This window comes from Thermobia domestica, chromosome 12, assembly GCF_964235325.1.
Source record: "Thermobia domestica chromosome 12, izTheDome1.hap1.1, whole genome shotgun sequence".
In the NCBI taxonomy this organism is placed as follows: domain Eukaryota; kingdom Metazoa; phylum Arthropoda; class Insecta; order Zygentoma; family Lepismatidae; genus Thermobia; species Thermobia domestica.
Window position 1 is genome coordinate 159,854,758 of NC_137465.1, and position 15,961 is coordinate 159,870,718.

The following is a 15,961-nucleotide window of genomic DNA, read 5'->3' on the forward strand; positions in this document are numbered from 1 at the left end:
AAATCAAACAATAAGAAGTAATATTAAGCTAAACAAGTACAAAGAAAGAACGTGAATTTTGTAATATTTCGTTCATCTATTCATTGCTAATCCTGATTATAAGATTATTTTAGAATTGAAGTACCGTAACTGGAAATATGTGCACTCACTCATTGTTACTTTAATTTGTACAGTCACGAACATTAATAAATGGAGACTGAAGCCATTATTTCTTATGGCTCCAACCTCCATTTATTAATGTTCGTGATTGTACAACTTACTTGGTATGTTCTAATAAGCAATCCATTGAAAAGATTCGAAGAATAGTTGATTTTTAATATATATATATATATATATATATATATATATATATATATATATATATATATATATATATATATATATATATATATATATATGCATTTAAAAGAAGTTATTTACAAAATAAACCAATAGGTGTGTAATTTTGCCCCATGAATACAATAAACTATGCTTTCTGACAGAATAACTGTAAGTGCTGTTACATAAATATTCTTTATAAAAGTATGGTGGTATGTCAATTGACAAAGTTGAAAACCCCCTGGTTTAGATGTTTCTCAATATCCGTTACCGTTTTTGTTCTTTGTGGATAATTATTGAAACCGGAGCTGCTAGTAGAATTCTATTATGTTTTGATACTTGTAGACAGATATATGGATATAGCCTACTCGTTCAATTAACTTTATGTAACCCATAATTACATAGATGAAAAATGTTAACAAACAATAAAATCGGCATTTAGTTTACTGTTCTGGAGTTATAATATGCGAGCATTATATTCCGGGAACAATATTATATTTTCATGTTCTGGAATTGAACCTAAGATCCTGCACCCTTCAATGAACACTTTACCACTACTTCAGCATGTTCAAAAATTAAATAAATACATAAAAATGGCAAATCACAAAATGGTCGTTTATTTGAATGGGAGATTTTGAAATGAATAACAAAATTAAGTATTTTCAAAGGTAAAAATTAGATTTATTTGGTACTGAATAGAAATACACAATTATTTTTTTTTTTTAATCGTAGAAGTTAATCTTATTCCTAGTTTCGGGTTTTATTATAACAATTACAATCATGTATTGGGGTTCAGAGACACTATAGTGTTTAACTAAAAAAATCTGAAGTATATAAACGTGGTCAAACAATGAAGGCTGGTTTACTTCAATTTTAGCTAATCTAATAATAAAACTAATATACATAGGTAATTAACAAAGTGCATGAATTCATAAATTCGTCAGAGAATTAAATCACAATTTCCTAGCATCATGGATGAATTTGTCATTTATGAGAATAGTATGAAACGGGTTCCAAAGAAATGCAGCTACGTACTTTCTCAAGCGTTGGTTGGACAAAGTGACTTATCTACACTCATTACCGAAACAAGTAATACTGTTTTGCTACTGTTTTGACTCATTCATTGCTTGTAAAAAATTCCATGCTCTCTGGAATATTCACAAGGAAATCCTGAGATAAGAATATTACAACCTCAAGTTTTTCGTTACATTGTGACATTCTTGTGTCATTGTTTATTGCTGTTCATAAGAGTAAAGATGTGCCACTCTGTGTTTCAAACTTATATCCTTTCAATTATACTGTTTTTACTGGGATTTATAATCTTATGATGTTTCATAGTTCTAAGTAATGCAATTTCTTGTGGCGCTATCACTCCTATGTTTCACTAAGTCATTTTGTATTTCCAATAAAGTTTTACCTTTGGTTTCGGGCACAAATTTAATTACAAATAATACGGCCAATGCGCACATAACACTAAATATCCAAAATGTTATATCAGATCCAAAAAGATCAAGTAAATTTTGAAAGAATTTTGAGACCAGAAATACTAAAAACCAGAGAAATCCTGCTACAATTGAACTCACAAGACTTTTTACATGCGGTGGAAGGATTTCACCTAACACAACCCAAGGTATGCTTGCAGATCCAAATGCAAATCCAGCTATAAAAATGTTCAGAGCAATTAATGGAACCCAACCAAACGAGGTGACGTCATAATCATTGTTCTTGAAATAGAAGTAAAATCCTATCAAACATAAACACAAACACATAACAGCTTCTGATATGATCATGAGTATTCTCCGACCAGCACGATCAACAAGAGCTGAACAGCAATACGTTGCCACAAATTGGACAGCACCAATAATCACGGTTGATATATTAGGTGACAAAGAACTCCCAGCCTCCTGAAAGATTTGAACTGTGAAAAACAGGACAGGAATAGCACCACTGAGTTGTTGACATGCCATTAAACCCATACAGATTAGGAAGGCCTTCTTGATGGCTGGGGTTTTCACAACATCTTTGAAAGAACCCTTCTGACGTTCAGCTTCTTTCACCATTAACTCAATTTCCGAAAGCTCTTGTTGAATCGGATAATTAGTTCCTCTGAAGAATAAAAGAGATTTTTCGGCATCTGCTTTTCTGTTCTTTGATATGAGGTATACAGGTGTTTCAGGCATCCAGATGAAAGAAAGCAGAAATATGATTGGAATAATGATGCATAATATGTTCAACCATCTGTAAGATACAACAGATCCAATGGCATAGATGTATAACATACCAAAATTCACCTGTAGAGTCAGAAAAGAGGATAAAGTACCTCGTATTTTAACATTAGCTATCTCAGAAGTGTACATAGGTGATGTAACTGATATAGCTCCTGTTCCGATACCAACGATTACCCTTCCTACACAAATCAAGGCTATGGATTCAGCAAAAATAATAATCAACCACCCTATTATAAAAGGGAGAGCAATTAACGTGATCGTGTATTTTCTTCCGAGGATATCAGCCACATTTCCCGCTGTAATAGCTCCTAGAATACAGCCTATGCCTGTCACAGATCCAATCCAGGAACCATCTTCGTTGGAAATTTCCATAAATTCCTGGAGTAATGGTATTGCTGGAGAACTCCATCCTAAGACAGTACCGCCTGCGAATGCAGCCAAAGTTGCTGAAATAAATGAAATATACATTTTATTATAAATGTTTAATTAGTTCTTTAAGCTGTAAACAATTGTTATTTCCAGTATCAACTTGTAAATGTGATGGATGATATTTTTAGGTGGTAGAACGGAGGAATTTCCTACCGGTGGTTACCGTTGTCCCTTTCTCATTTTTACATTGTAAAAATTAAGTTCCTAGGATATAAATTAAAAGAGGAAGTTTGCTCCTTTATTTGTTGAAGTTTGCGTCCCTTTTCAGTACCAAGACTACATAAAACATGTGGACATATAGTTTACGGTGGAATCCGCACCACCGTAATGCTCTCAATACTTTCCCATCGGGAATCAAATTGGGACTACGTGTACTAAAGCCACTAGACTAGCAGGGAGGATTATATATATATTGATGTTGTTATTTATTGATGTTGGACGGGTAGATAGATATCCCTTTAAAACTTAGGCGAAAATGCAGAGAGATAGGGCTTAATCTAGTTTCAAGTAATTGACTATTTTATTTTAGCTAGAGAATTACAATAACTTTTAAGCACAGGTGAGAACTAACAGTATGTCGTACAAGTATTGTAAATTCATCTGTGCTCGAATCTTGAAAACTGGTTAGTGACAAAACTGGATTTGATTTATTTATAATATTGCTTTCTTTTTTAGTCATTTACTGAATGAGAGTTTATTATTGGGTAATATTGCAAAAGTTAAACTTTTAAATCATTGTTTAAGAACAGTTTTTTAGCTGTGAAAAGGATTATTCTAAGTTAGAGTTCCATAGACATTTGTTTTTGTCCCAACTCAGCATTGGCTTCCACGAAATGCTGGTTGCCAGACTCGACTTGGGAACGTGAAAAAACGGCAAACAATTCAACACCATCTCCAATCAAATTCTGGATTATGTAACCCCTAGGAATGCACTAGGTAGAGCACTAGCTTCAATAGGAGTTTCCTGGGTTTAAAACGAGTTCTGCCAGGCAAAAAGTTTTCAGAATATGTAATTATGATATATTCAGGGTAGTTGCAAATTCAATACCTATTTTTAATTTAGAATATCCTAGAAACTAGCATCAGCTTTGGCTGGCATGTAATACTGTTTAGTAATGTGAGGTTTACCATTGATGATTTCAGAAGTTGATCCAGTGAAAATCGCAAAATGACCGGTGTGTACAGCGTAGGCCACCAGGTATGAAGTTTGGAGGTCGGTGGTGCAAGTGCAGAGATGGTGGAGGAAAGAGCGAGGTAGGAATGCAACGCTTAACGCCATGCGACTTCTTCCTTTGGGGTTGGGCTAAGGAACAAGTGTACAAGTAAAAACTAAGGGATATTACAAGTTTGAACAAAGTACCCATGAAGTATTTACAAATGTTCCAATTGAGATGTTAAGAAGAGCCGTGGATTGTATTCCTAAAAGATTCCAGAAGTGTGTGGAAAATGCGGATTTATACGTTAAAATGTAACTTAATAACCAAATGGAACACCCTAATAATGTATTCAATGGAAATAAAACTGTGATAGGTTGTTTACTTTTTGAAATATTAATTGTTACAAATAGGTACTGACTTTACAATCACCCTATATATTCGTTTATTCTTATACAAGAATAATTATGACACACACTGATAAGCAACAATACTCATGAACATGATATATTAAGATTGAAGTACAATATAGAAATAACCCTTGCAAATGAATTAAAATACAACTTAAGAATATGTATAATGGTACGAGGTGCTATCCAGAATTTTCGGGACTGGTGCTACTATCTGGAAAGTAGTAGTAGTAGAGCTTTGCACCGATAGGTAGCAAGAGTAGCATATCTGATGAGTGAGAGTGCACAGTTTCATGCAGCTGGGTTGATGTGCTGAGTTTCCACAGTGCTTTTCATGATACTCTGTGTGTGGCGATATTACGATGGATCCGAGAATAGAACAGCGCGTGTGTATCAAATTCTGTGCGAATCTCGGGAAAAGAACAACAGAGACCTTTGCAATGATTCAACAAGTGTTTGGGGAACACAGCATGAGCCGTACGCGTGTGTTTGAGTGGCATGCACGGTTCAGGACTGGTCATCGAAGACGATGCTCACACTGGAAGGCCCGTTAGCCGCATAACGCCAGACATTGTTGCCAAACTTTAACAAATGTATCCCGGAAGTTCTGTTCTTTGAGGGTGTTTAGCACCGCCAGCGATGCTTCTTGAATCCTCTCAAGTGTGTCAAACCGACGGCCTTTCAACTTGCTTTTCAGCTCTCGTCGCCGGTGATAACCCGTGACAAGAAGATTGGATCATCAGATGCGGTCTGACGAAGCTCCTTGCAAACTGCCACACGCTGTGCCTTCTGATCAGCAGTCAAGACCTTTGACACAAATTTTGCGGCGACACGATGCATGCCCAATTCAACAGTCAAAATTCGTTGGCATGTCCCGTAACCAATTCCCACTTCATCAACAAGGTCGTGAACGGTTCGATGTCGATCCTCACGAACCAATTATTGAAGTTTAGCAACAATTTCTGGCGTTGTGCGGCTAACGGGCCTTCCAGTGTAGACATCGTCTTCGATGTCTGCACGGCCGGCCCTGAACCGAGCATGCCACTCAAACACACGCGTGCGGCTCATGCTACGTTCCCCAAACACTTGTTGAATCATTGCAAAGGTATCCGTAGCACTTTTCCCGAGATTCGCACAGAATTTGATACACACGCGCTCTTCTACTTCTCGGATCCATCGTAAAATCGCCACACACAGAGTATCATGAAAAGCACTGTGGAAATTCTACACATCAACCCAGCTGCACGAAACTGTGCACTCTCACTCATCAGATATGCTAGTCTTGCCACCTATCGGTGCAAAGCTCTACTACTACTACCTTCCAGATGGCAGCAACAGTCCCGAAAATTCTGGATACCACCTCGTATATGATTATGTAATCTCTAATGTATAGGAGAGAACCAAGCACGTTGATACTGTTTTCGAATATATGTTCTAATATTGGTTCATAAAATCGTATCTACGATTAACGAAATGCTTACTGTATTAGTAAGCCATTTGATATTTCTTAAAGAATATTTGGGTAATCATTTACTAGGTCAATTAACTTTTATGGTACAATGCGAAAAATCAATGTGCTCTGTTTGAGGATGTGTAGCTGATATCATTTTCAACCAAGAAACTTTGCAGCTTTGCCATCTGCACTGATATTTCAGGTTTGTAATATGTAAAGGAATCATATGATAATTTATACTAAAATTGAGTTTTCTTGACTTCCATATATTTAACCATAAAACTCCATATTTTTATATTTTTGAGAGTGTATTGTTGGATATTGGAATACATACGTACATGTGAAAATTTACTTTGAAATACACGTTGATAAATCAAATTATCACGTCGAATTATCACTATAAAATTTCATATACGCGGATGAAACCGTAATTAAGATCTTATTGTATAATACAGGGCGCTAAATTTCAAAGTCAGACGCACTCGCTAATCCAAAAATGATGGTCGCCAGTATCTTTCACGTACAAATTATGAGAGGTACTCTCCCCCCCCCCCACACACAAATAGATTACATCAGGGCATAAAATTTCAAAACCAGACAATTAGATTCAGGATAATCAATTTTGAATTGAACTATTCATATAAATGTTAAAAAGTATATTACCGTAAGACTTCACGTTTGTGTAATGCTCTCTCTCTCTGCATTTAAGTACCAGTTGTCGATTGCAGTGATAACAGTATATAATGCAAATATCAATTTTTAAAATATTTTATGTAGTTACTTATTTTGTTATTTATTTATTTATCACTGACATCGTGACGTGATAGGTTGATCTATTCTAGGCACTGGGCTGTCCCTTCCCCCCAGCTGTTCAACCTTCAAATAGCGGAGAAAACGATTTCTCGCGTTGACATGCCGGGAGGCATACCATTTCAATTGAGTTGGGAAAGGAGGGGCGAATTACAACGTTGTGAAGACTTTTTTACATTTCTGTTCTGAAGGCTTCACATTCCGAGTTTTCTCTCACTCAGTGACAATTATTTTCTTGTGAAAGAGAAACTGCTCAGCCCTGCGAGTTTAGGCAGAAACCATTCCTACTAAACTCTGGTCGCCAGCTCTAAATTTCTAGTCGCCAATGGCGACCTGGCGACCGGAAATTTTGCGTCCTGGTATAATACATTATCGGATTTGAATGAAATTTGAGTCATAAAATGAGTGTCTGTAGAAGAATACTAATCTTAGTTTGTATGTACCAGCACACAGATGAGCACAGGAAATAGCGTACTCAGAGTGTTTGTAAAGAACAGCTTGCTATTAGTTCTCACAACACATCAAATGTACAGGGTGGCCACAAAGTAACTGATTTTTTACATTGTTACATTAATGGGCCCTCCTACAAGGACATGCTTAATGAATGGTTGGTGTCACAATTGGTAAAAGCCGGTATTTTAAACGCCGTGTTCTTTCAACATGACGGAGCTCCAGCGCACTTTGCCTTGCAAGTACGTCGTTATCTGAACCTGATGTTTCCACTGCGGTGGATTGGCAGAGGATGTGATGGGTGTTCGGCCTTTTTACCCTGGTCACTACAGAGTTCTGACCTTACAGCATCCGATAATGAGGTTTCATCAAGAAGCAAGTCTGAAAACATCGTTATGACACAATGAATACGTTACGAGAATCTCTCCAAGATACCTTCCGAAACGTGACGCCGGAAATCCCCGCAAATCATCTGCTAGTAAACGGCGCAGAAATCTGCTGTGCTACGAAAAGGATGGTCTCCGTAACGATGTCCTGAACAAATGAACTATCAGATAATTATTCATCTTTCTATAACAAAAAGACCAGTGTAGTATCAGAACAAGGAGGGATGCGATCGCTTTGTTGCCACCCTACGTGTGTCGTGCCTGTTATATGGAGATGAGTCTCTAACACCAGGACGACACCAGTTAGCGTTTCTTGCGCAACTGACTGAGTGGTAAATTTCTACTTTTATACATTTATTTATTTAAGTTGGTAACTAAATAGTACAGAGTTGACAGAACTTTCCTGATGAAAATTCAAGTGAAACATGACGTAGCATTGATACAGACACAAAAAAGTGCAGCTGTAGCACACGGCGTAAATAATATTGAACTGTTTGTTTAACACCGATTTGTTGTCGTTTATACAGAAATCAAACTCGCAACCATACTAAACACGTCATGCGCGATAACTGATTCGAAACTATCATGAACATATACTTGATTAACGTGAAATGTTGCTTTATGTGTTTTATCACATGTTTATAAAGTTATTTAGCTACGGATTTAGAAAAATCAATTTGATATTAAAGCAATATTGATTTTTTTTTTAATAAAATGCTTGTTTGAGTGTGTTATGAAACAATCGAATCAACCGATCATTTTTGCTTAATATAGTATATTTTTCATTATAACAGTAATACGAACTGAAAGAAAATTCACAAAAGAAATGAAGTAATTAAAGAAGATACACTTAACTTTTTTCTTATCTACAGTACTTGCCTATAAGAGCTGCCAAATATTGAGTCAATTTCCTCCCTTCAGAACTTCCAGGTGAATATTCAATATCATTTTTAAACATTTTGGGTTCATCCATGGCTTTAATGTTTCAGGTGTTTGTTTCTGAAATATAATGATTTCGTAAAATAATAATTAAAACGTACGGACATAGGTTGCCAATAAACGTAATTCACTTAAGTTTAGTATTTCGACTTAATTTTTAAGAATTATTAATGAGATACAGATTTAGTGAATTTGAGGTTAAAATCTTCCTTAAGTACAGAGTAAAAACTCTTCTTTTTTACATTTAATACATTTATTTATTTCTTCATTTTTCATTTTTGAGTTTTCCCAGCAACCACCTCAGACTCAATACAATCTTTATACAACAATTATTCAAGAACAACACATCCTGCAGGTAGCGACATCTATTAACACGACCGTTTACTATTAGGAATTAGCATTTCGCAATGAGAAGTTTGCTTTAATTATAACTAGCAACAATTACCCGCTTCGTTGGGTTAAATTAAGAAAAAAAATAGTGATATATTGTCTTAGTCAGTCACTTTTTACTATTACTAAAGCGCTCTCTAATATCGGTAATTTTCGATGATTTTTATACTTCTCTCTCCTCGTCCTACCCCATGTTGCGTGGTTGAATTTAGATTTAAACGGCATCGGAAGTGTCATTGTGTATCACAGCGACCCAGAAAACTTGGATTCGGCATTAATATCGGTCATTTTCGATGATTTTTATAAATATCCCCTTCCCTCCCCATGTTGCGGGACATGGCATCGGAAGTGTCACTGTTCATCTCAGCGACCCCGAAAACTACGAATTCGACACTGATATTGGTCATTTCGATCATTTATACACACACACACACACACACACACACACACACATATATATATATATATATATATATATATATATATATATATATATATATACGGCATCAGAAGTGCCACTTTTCATCTTAGTGACCCCAAAAAACTTTAGATTCGACACTAATATCGGTAACTTTCGATCAGTTTTAAATGTCTCTTCCCTTCCCCTCCCTTAAGTTACACCATCAAAGTGGTATGACAAATACCATCTCAGGTTAGAACTTCATCTAGGTTAAAAATTTGATCGAGATTGATCGTGTTGTTCAAGAGTCATTAAGTTTTGCTTAATTTTAACTCCTCCCTCCCTTCCTTAAGTTCTACCGTCAAAATGAAATGATAAAAACACTCCCAGACACAAACCTCATGAATAGTAAAAATTAGATCGATCGGGTGGTTCAAGAGATTAAAGTCACAAACAGTCACTTTCAATTTTATAATATATATATATATATATATATATATATATATATATATATATATATATATATATATATATATATATATATATATATATATATCCCTCACCTCTCCTAAGTTGCGCCGTCAAAGTAAAATCGTCCCAGGCCCGAACCTCATCTATTAATATGTCGAAAATTTGATCTAGATCGATCGAGTGGTTCAAGACTGATGAAGTCACAAAGAGTCTATTTTTTTTTTTAACATATATTTCCCTCCTCCGCCTCCCGTACGTTGAACCGTCAAAGTAAAATAATACAAATCGTTCCAGGTCCGAACCTCATCTATGTGGAAAATTTGATCGATATCGGTTGGGTGGTTCAAGAGTTGTTAAGTTTTATTTATTTTTATAAATATCTCCCTCTTCTCCTTCACCCTTATTCCAAAGTGAAATGATTAAAAAAAAAAAAAAAAAAACATTGCAGGCTTAAACCTCGTCTATGTTAAATATTTGATCGAGATTGGTCGTTTGGTTGAAGAGTTATTAAGTTTTATTTATTTTTTATAATCCCTTCCTCTGTATCCCCTAAGTTTTACTGTCAAAGTGAAATGATAAAAAAAGCTCTCAGACCCGAACCTCATCTATGTTGAAAATTTGATTGAGATCGATCGGTTGGTTCAAGAGATTAAAAGTCACAAACATAGTCAATTTCAATTTTATAATATTGTTTCCCAATATGTGTCTTGTATTTGTAAAACAAAGTTACACATCTTTTAAGCAGGGTTATATAAAATTCCCTTGTACCGCATTACAGTCATTCACACTAAGATGTTTTTGTATTGTAAATATAACTAGAATACAATATATACACATTGGAATTAATTATCTAGATTTCAGATTCAGCGAAGTCACTTCTGACGCCAACTAGTTTTCTTTCATTCTTCCTTTTTCTTTCTGGCTATTCTTCTATTTTGAACTGGCCATCTATCTCAGTTATTAGTTTGAAGTGTGGGTTTAAGATACGATCTATTAATTATATTTTAATTAAAAGCAATGATAAAGTTTAATGCAAGAATGAGATGGTAGTGTAAAGATATGAATTACATAAGTAGTTGGAATAAACTCAATTAAAGATAGCGCGGTGGCTCAGTGGTAGAGCTTTCACCTCCGGTGCTTGGGGTTCCTGGTTCGATCCCAGCTCGCGCCGTGTGAACTTTGTGGTGGACAAGCACTGTGTTCGTGGGTTTTCTCGGGGTTCTTCCGTTTCCTCCCACTTTCTTCATTCCACCATTTTCACTCATCTCTCATCACCACCGTCTGCTTTAGCCTAACCGGCATAATCGTGGGACGTAAAACTTAAAGATTTCATTTCTCAATTAAAGATGATAGACGCTCAGGCAATTCAGCGAGGTATTTTACATTAAGAAAAACTATTATATCGTTTTATAATAGGCAACCAGCATTTCTTTGCTTCTATGTAGGTTGCATAGAAGCTAGGGAATATTAATATTTTAAACGGGATCTGGATAATCTCCGTTAAAGTCGCTTTTACCCGTGAAAATATTAACGAATTGACTTCATTAATGAGTTCGACTGAAATAATCGGTTTAGTTTTCCATTAAAAAGGACTGAATTCAAAATTCACTTTCGTTCAAGAGTTATTGTGACGAGCAACTACTTTAAGTCCTACTACATGATTCTAACAAATAGTTAAAAAAAAAAAAACACATATAAGTTCCTTTTCATTGTGTGTTAAGCCTATGGAAACGTACGTTTTTGATGTGGTATTGTTTGGAATCAACGGAAATTTAGTTTGAAGTAATAATACGACTTTGTCCTCTAATCGTTTTCCTTTCATTATAATATTGGTGCGTAAAACATGCCCAACAACTTTCTTTAAATATTTTTACTCCAATGTTATTTCTTTCTTCCTTACTATTTACTACTTGGATTTCCATTTCACTTAACTAATCTTGTGCATTATTTTTTTCCTCACGCTTACATGCGAAGACTTTCTACTTGTTTTTCGAGCTTACTCTAAAGTAAATATTCGCTTCTCTTCGTAACAGTTTGCTCAGATTCCTCATCTCTGGTTTAGTGACAAACATGTGCACCTTTCTTGCAAGTGATCCCGGGTTCCATTTCTAATGGGAGAGCACAACAATTAGAATCATTCACTTTCACAAATCATCAGTCTCCTCTAGTCTAAAGGGCTTTCTTGCAAATCAAGAACCGTGGCTCAGTGGTAGAGCGCTTACCTCTGGTGAATGGGGTCCTTGGTTCGTTCCCAGTCAAGTAAGTTTGTAGTTGACAACATTGTATCTGTTGGTTTTCTTTGGGTACTCATGTTTCCTCCCAAATTACCATTCCACCAAATCTTCTTTGATCATTTGTCTTAATCGTCGTCTCAAATTAAAGGATATAAACGTGGGACGTTAAACTAAAATATTTCGTTTTTTCTTCAGTTCTGTTCACGCTAAAAATATTGCAGAATCAAATTCGTTAACTTTTCGTGTTACTTACTACTGTTAATCCAATTGTGAGAATAGGTTGCGAAATTATCTTATTTCTTTTGATACGTGGTGAACGACTGAATATTTTGAACGCAACTCTGAAATCATTAATGAAACTGAATCTGAGATAATTCTATTTGTGTTTTATGAATAAATTAAGATCAAGAAATAACTACTGTGTGATAATTTACAGCCGCTTCCAAACCAGTGTGTTCACGAAGCATTTAATAATTAGTTAAAATGAATTTTGAGACAGTAAATGTCTCCAGCGGCAGCAACCATGCTCGGTTCTATATCGAGTCACTACTTCATAGAAACTTATAGGCTAACGCATCATAATTTATAACTTGCTTATAATTTATAAAACATCAAACAGGTATGTTGCTATGTCGTGGGCTTTCATGTTATCAGTGAGAAAAGTTGGAAACCACTGCTTGCAGCTATGTTTTTAACACATTACAGACCTCTAAGCCAGTTCCTTAACTGAAGAAAATTCTCAGTAATTACTTGAAGTGAGGAGAAAAGGGATTTAAAAATAAATAAAAAAAGAAACTTGCAGAGAGAGAAGTGAAGTTCCTTTACCTGAATCAAGCTGAAATCACATCACTTTCCATTTAGATAACAAATTACACAGCACAATATACTGTACCAATATTCACATATCAGTTTTCAGACACTTTCATCATGCACTATATATATACACACACACAAACACACACACACACACACACACACACACACACACACACACACACACATATATATATATATATATATATATATATATATATATATATATATATATATATATATATATATATATATATATATATATATATGTCTGTGTGTGTGTGTGTTTCACAATTGAATTTTGCCTTTCAAGCCTCTCCCCCCCAAAAAAAAGTCAATTTTCTGAAGTGACGAACCAAGACATATTTCTTTCTCCTTATGAAATAATTATCATGAATAAGTTTATTGGTGCTATTAATCATTTCGTCGGCTGGCTGACATAGTAACATATCTTTTATTTATTTATTTTTTCGATATTGAATTGAGTTGATTTAAAGTTTAACGTCCCATTCAGCAGCGAGGCTATACGAGACATGGACCTACTTATTAACGTGAGATTCGAACTACATGAGCTCCTACCGGGAATCGAACCTATGTCTCCGATGCCAAAGGCGAGAGACTGCTTAGCCACAAAAGGGGCTCACAAACTACGTTAAACACATTTATTAAACTTTTGTCCGTAATCGTACTTTTAGTTCATTACTCTTCAATATGATTTGCAAACGAAAAAAAAAAAGAAAAACTAAATACTATAAAACTCATTTATAATTAACTTGAAAATTCTTTATCTGTAAGAACCGCTTTATAATTCTGTCTTTTAATTTGTTTTCACGTACCGAGCTTACATGTCATCGTGTAAATTCATGGATTGACAAACATGATAATACAAAACATATTCCTGTAGATATACATACCTGCTATTTCACCACAAATACAGTAAGTGCACAACCTCAGCATTAGTCAAACTTGGAAAACAAAGCAACATGTATTCCCTAAGTCGTTGCATTGCGACGTTTGATTACAGAAAAAAAAAACGCCGTATTCGACCTGGGAGCTAGCCTAAATGTTAAAACTATATTTAAAAATACTAAATTGTGTCATCTACAAGATTTGTGTTATACCAATATCAACAAGACTAAACATGGGTGCCTGAAGGTGGGGGCAAGGTGGGGTCCGGCTGCACCTGGCTCACGAAAATATATACGTAATATAGCAAATCACGTATATTAAATACCAGAAATACCTAGAAAATTTTCTTCGAGCGCCCCTGAAACTAAAGTATGTACTCACTTCATATTTACCAATGCCTAGTTGTGATATAGTACTTGAAACATTTCAACAGATCCATTAAAATCATCCCCTCGAAAATTTATTCTTTCATTCCACCATAAATAAAATGTTCACAAATATTGTAAAAATTATTAGTGTCTAATTTTTTTTTTTTACAGTTAGTTACTGCTATAACTATGATACTTCTCGCATACGTCGCTTAACATGTTAATCATAAATAAGTCATAGCATAACCGCAATACTTTTACTTAAATCGACCTAACCAGTATCACAATACAACTAATTTTTGAAGAAAGAAAGAAGAAGAAGAAATAAAGAGATACGACAGTATTACGTCAACCAGCCAATGATTTATATTAGTTGATCATCAGCTCTTTTTTTTTTTTTTTCGTGTTTTCTTCCAACTACCTTATGTGACTACTTCTCTTAACCGGTTTTGTCATTTTTAAAATATATATATATATATATATATATATATATATATATATATATATATATATATATATATATATATATATATATATATATATATATATATATAATACCGAGCAAGCAAACATTGAACTCAGAAGATGCTGTACGTACCTCTACCTCAATCCAGGGAGTTGGTTTTCACATATAAGAAAAATAACGTGACATAATTATTATTTACATTTCTCTGCACAAACCCGACACTGTGTGTACTTGATCCAGAAATCCGTAAGTTAGTTAGATTCCAGCTTTCTTCTTGTTGAAGTTGTGTGTAAAATATTTACAACTGGAATGAAAGTGCAAAAGAGATTATTTGGAACAAGTGAAGGTTGTTGCAGAGCAAACAACAAAAAAAATGATTCCACATACTTCTTTTTTCTTTTCTTATATTTAGTTGCTCTTGAAAGACGACCTTCACCTGCTGTTCCAAATAATCTCTTTTGCACTTTCATTCTGGTCGGTAAATTACTCTTCCTTCGTTGTTATTATAGAAACTGATAAAAAGATGATACGTGAACAAAAGAAAAGAGCTTACACATAGAGTAGAAGTGACATAGCATATTTATAACAGTGACTATTTTTGTCTGTTTTTTTTTTGTTTTTTTTTTGTTCTGAAACTTTTCAGGCTAGACTTTTTTATGTACAGAATTTTTAGCTAAGAGATACATAGTAGATATGTATGTGTACTTAAAATTGTTTTAAATATGCGAATACATATATACTTTTAAAAAACCAAGAAGAAGAAAATGCAGCATCATATTAATTAGTTCTATCGAAAAAAATGTCCTAAATATGTATTGGTGCAATTAACGACACAGAAAGTGAAACGGGTTCTGATTGGTCTCGATATCGCAAATCTTGTTTACGTCCTGACGGCTATTACGTGTTGTCAGAGGTAGGAGAATTTTATGCTACTGTGTTTAACCGCATACTTTTCCGTACGAGAAATTCTCATGGTACTTCACTCTCGACATTGGTAGGAATTCCTCCATTGATTCCTCGATTGAATTCTTCGTTTGATTTATTGGAATTTAACCCCCTTTGTCAGCACCAAGGTTATGTAAGACGACCTACTATTTTATAGCGTGATCTGAACCACTACTACTTGAGTTTATAGCCAAGGCAAGTACGTCCACCACTCACGAATCGATGTCGGGAAAACGCGCCAAGAAATCGCATTTGCTAGCAACTACACTGCCTTCTAGAAAATTTTGCTCGGGGTTGCAAATTCAAAGTGTGAGGATAGGAGTACCCACTCACCCCAAGAGCTTGGGCGCAACCTTTCCGAAATTTACCATTTTCCCCTTAAATGTAC

The 15,961-nt window shown here is 34.9% G+C and overlaps 1 protein-coding gene across 1 annotated transcript; it reads right to left on the minus strand.

The window, feature by feature from the left end:
* Positions 1-977: 977 nt before the first annotated feature.
* On the minus strand, positions 978-14,963 carry LOC145666777 (facilitated trehalose transporter Tret1-like). The gene is made up of 3 exons (XM_081734331.1): positions 14,761-14,963; positions 8,518-8,637; positions 978-2,992 (listed from the first exon to the last, which is right to left on the minus strand). Exons 2-3 carry the CDS (start codon positions 8,609-8,611, stop codon positions 1,659-1,661), a joined length of 1,428 nt encoding a protein of 475 aa, XP_081590457.1. The 5' UTR covers positions 8,612-8,637; positions 14,761-14,963; the 3' UTR covers positions 978-1,658.
* Between the last annotated feature and the right edge of the window lie 998 nt (positions 14,964-15,961).

Bases quoted from the DNA above. Each gene is read 5' to 3' on its own strand.
- LOC145666777 (XM_081734331.1), bottom strand. From the start codon at position 8,611: ATGGATGAACCCAAAATGTTTAAAAATGATATTGAATATTCACCTGGA. The intron at 2,993-8,517 runs GCAAGTACTGTA...CATTTATTTCAG, and splicing joins ATATTTGGCAGCTCTTATAG to CAACTTTGGCTGCATTCGCA.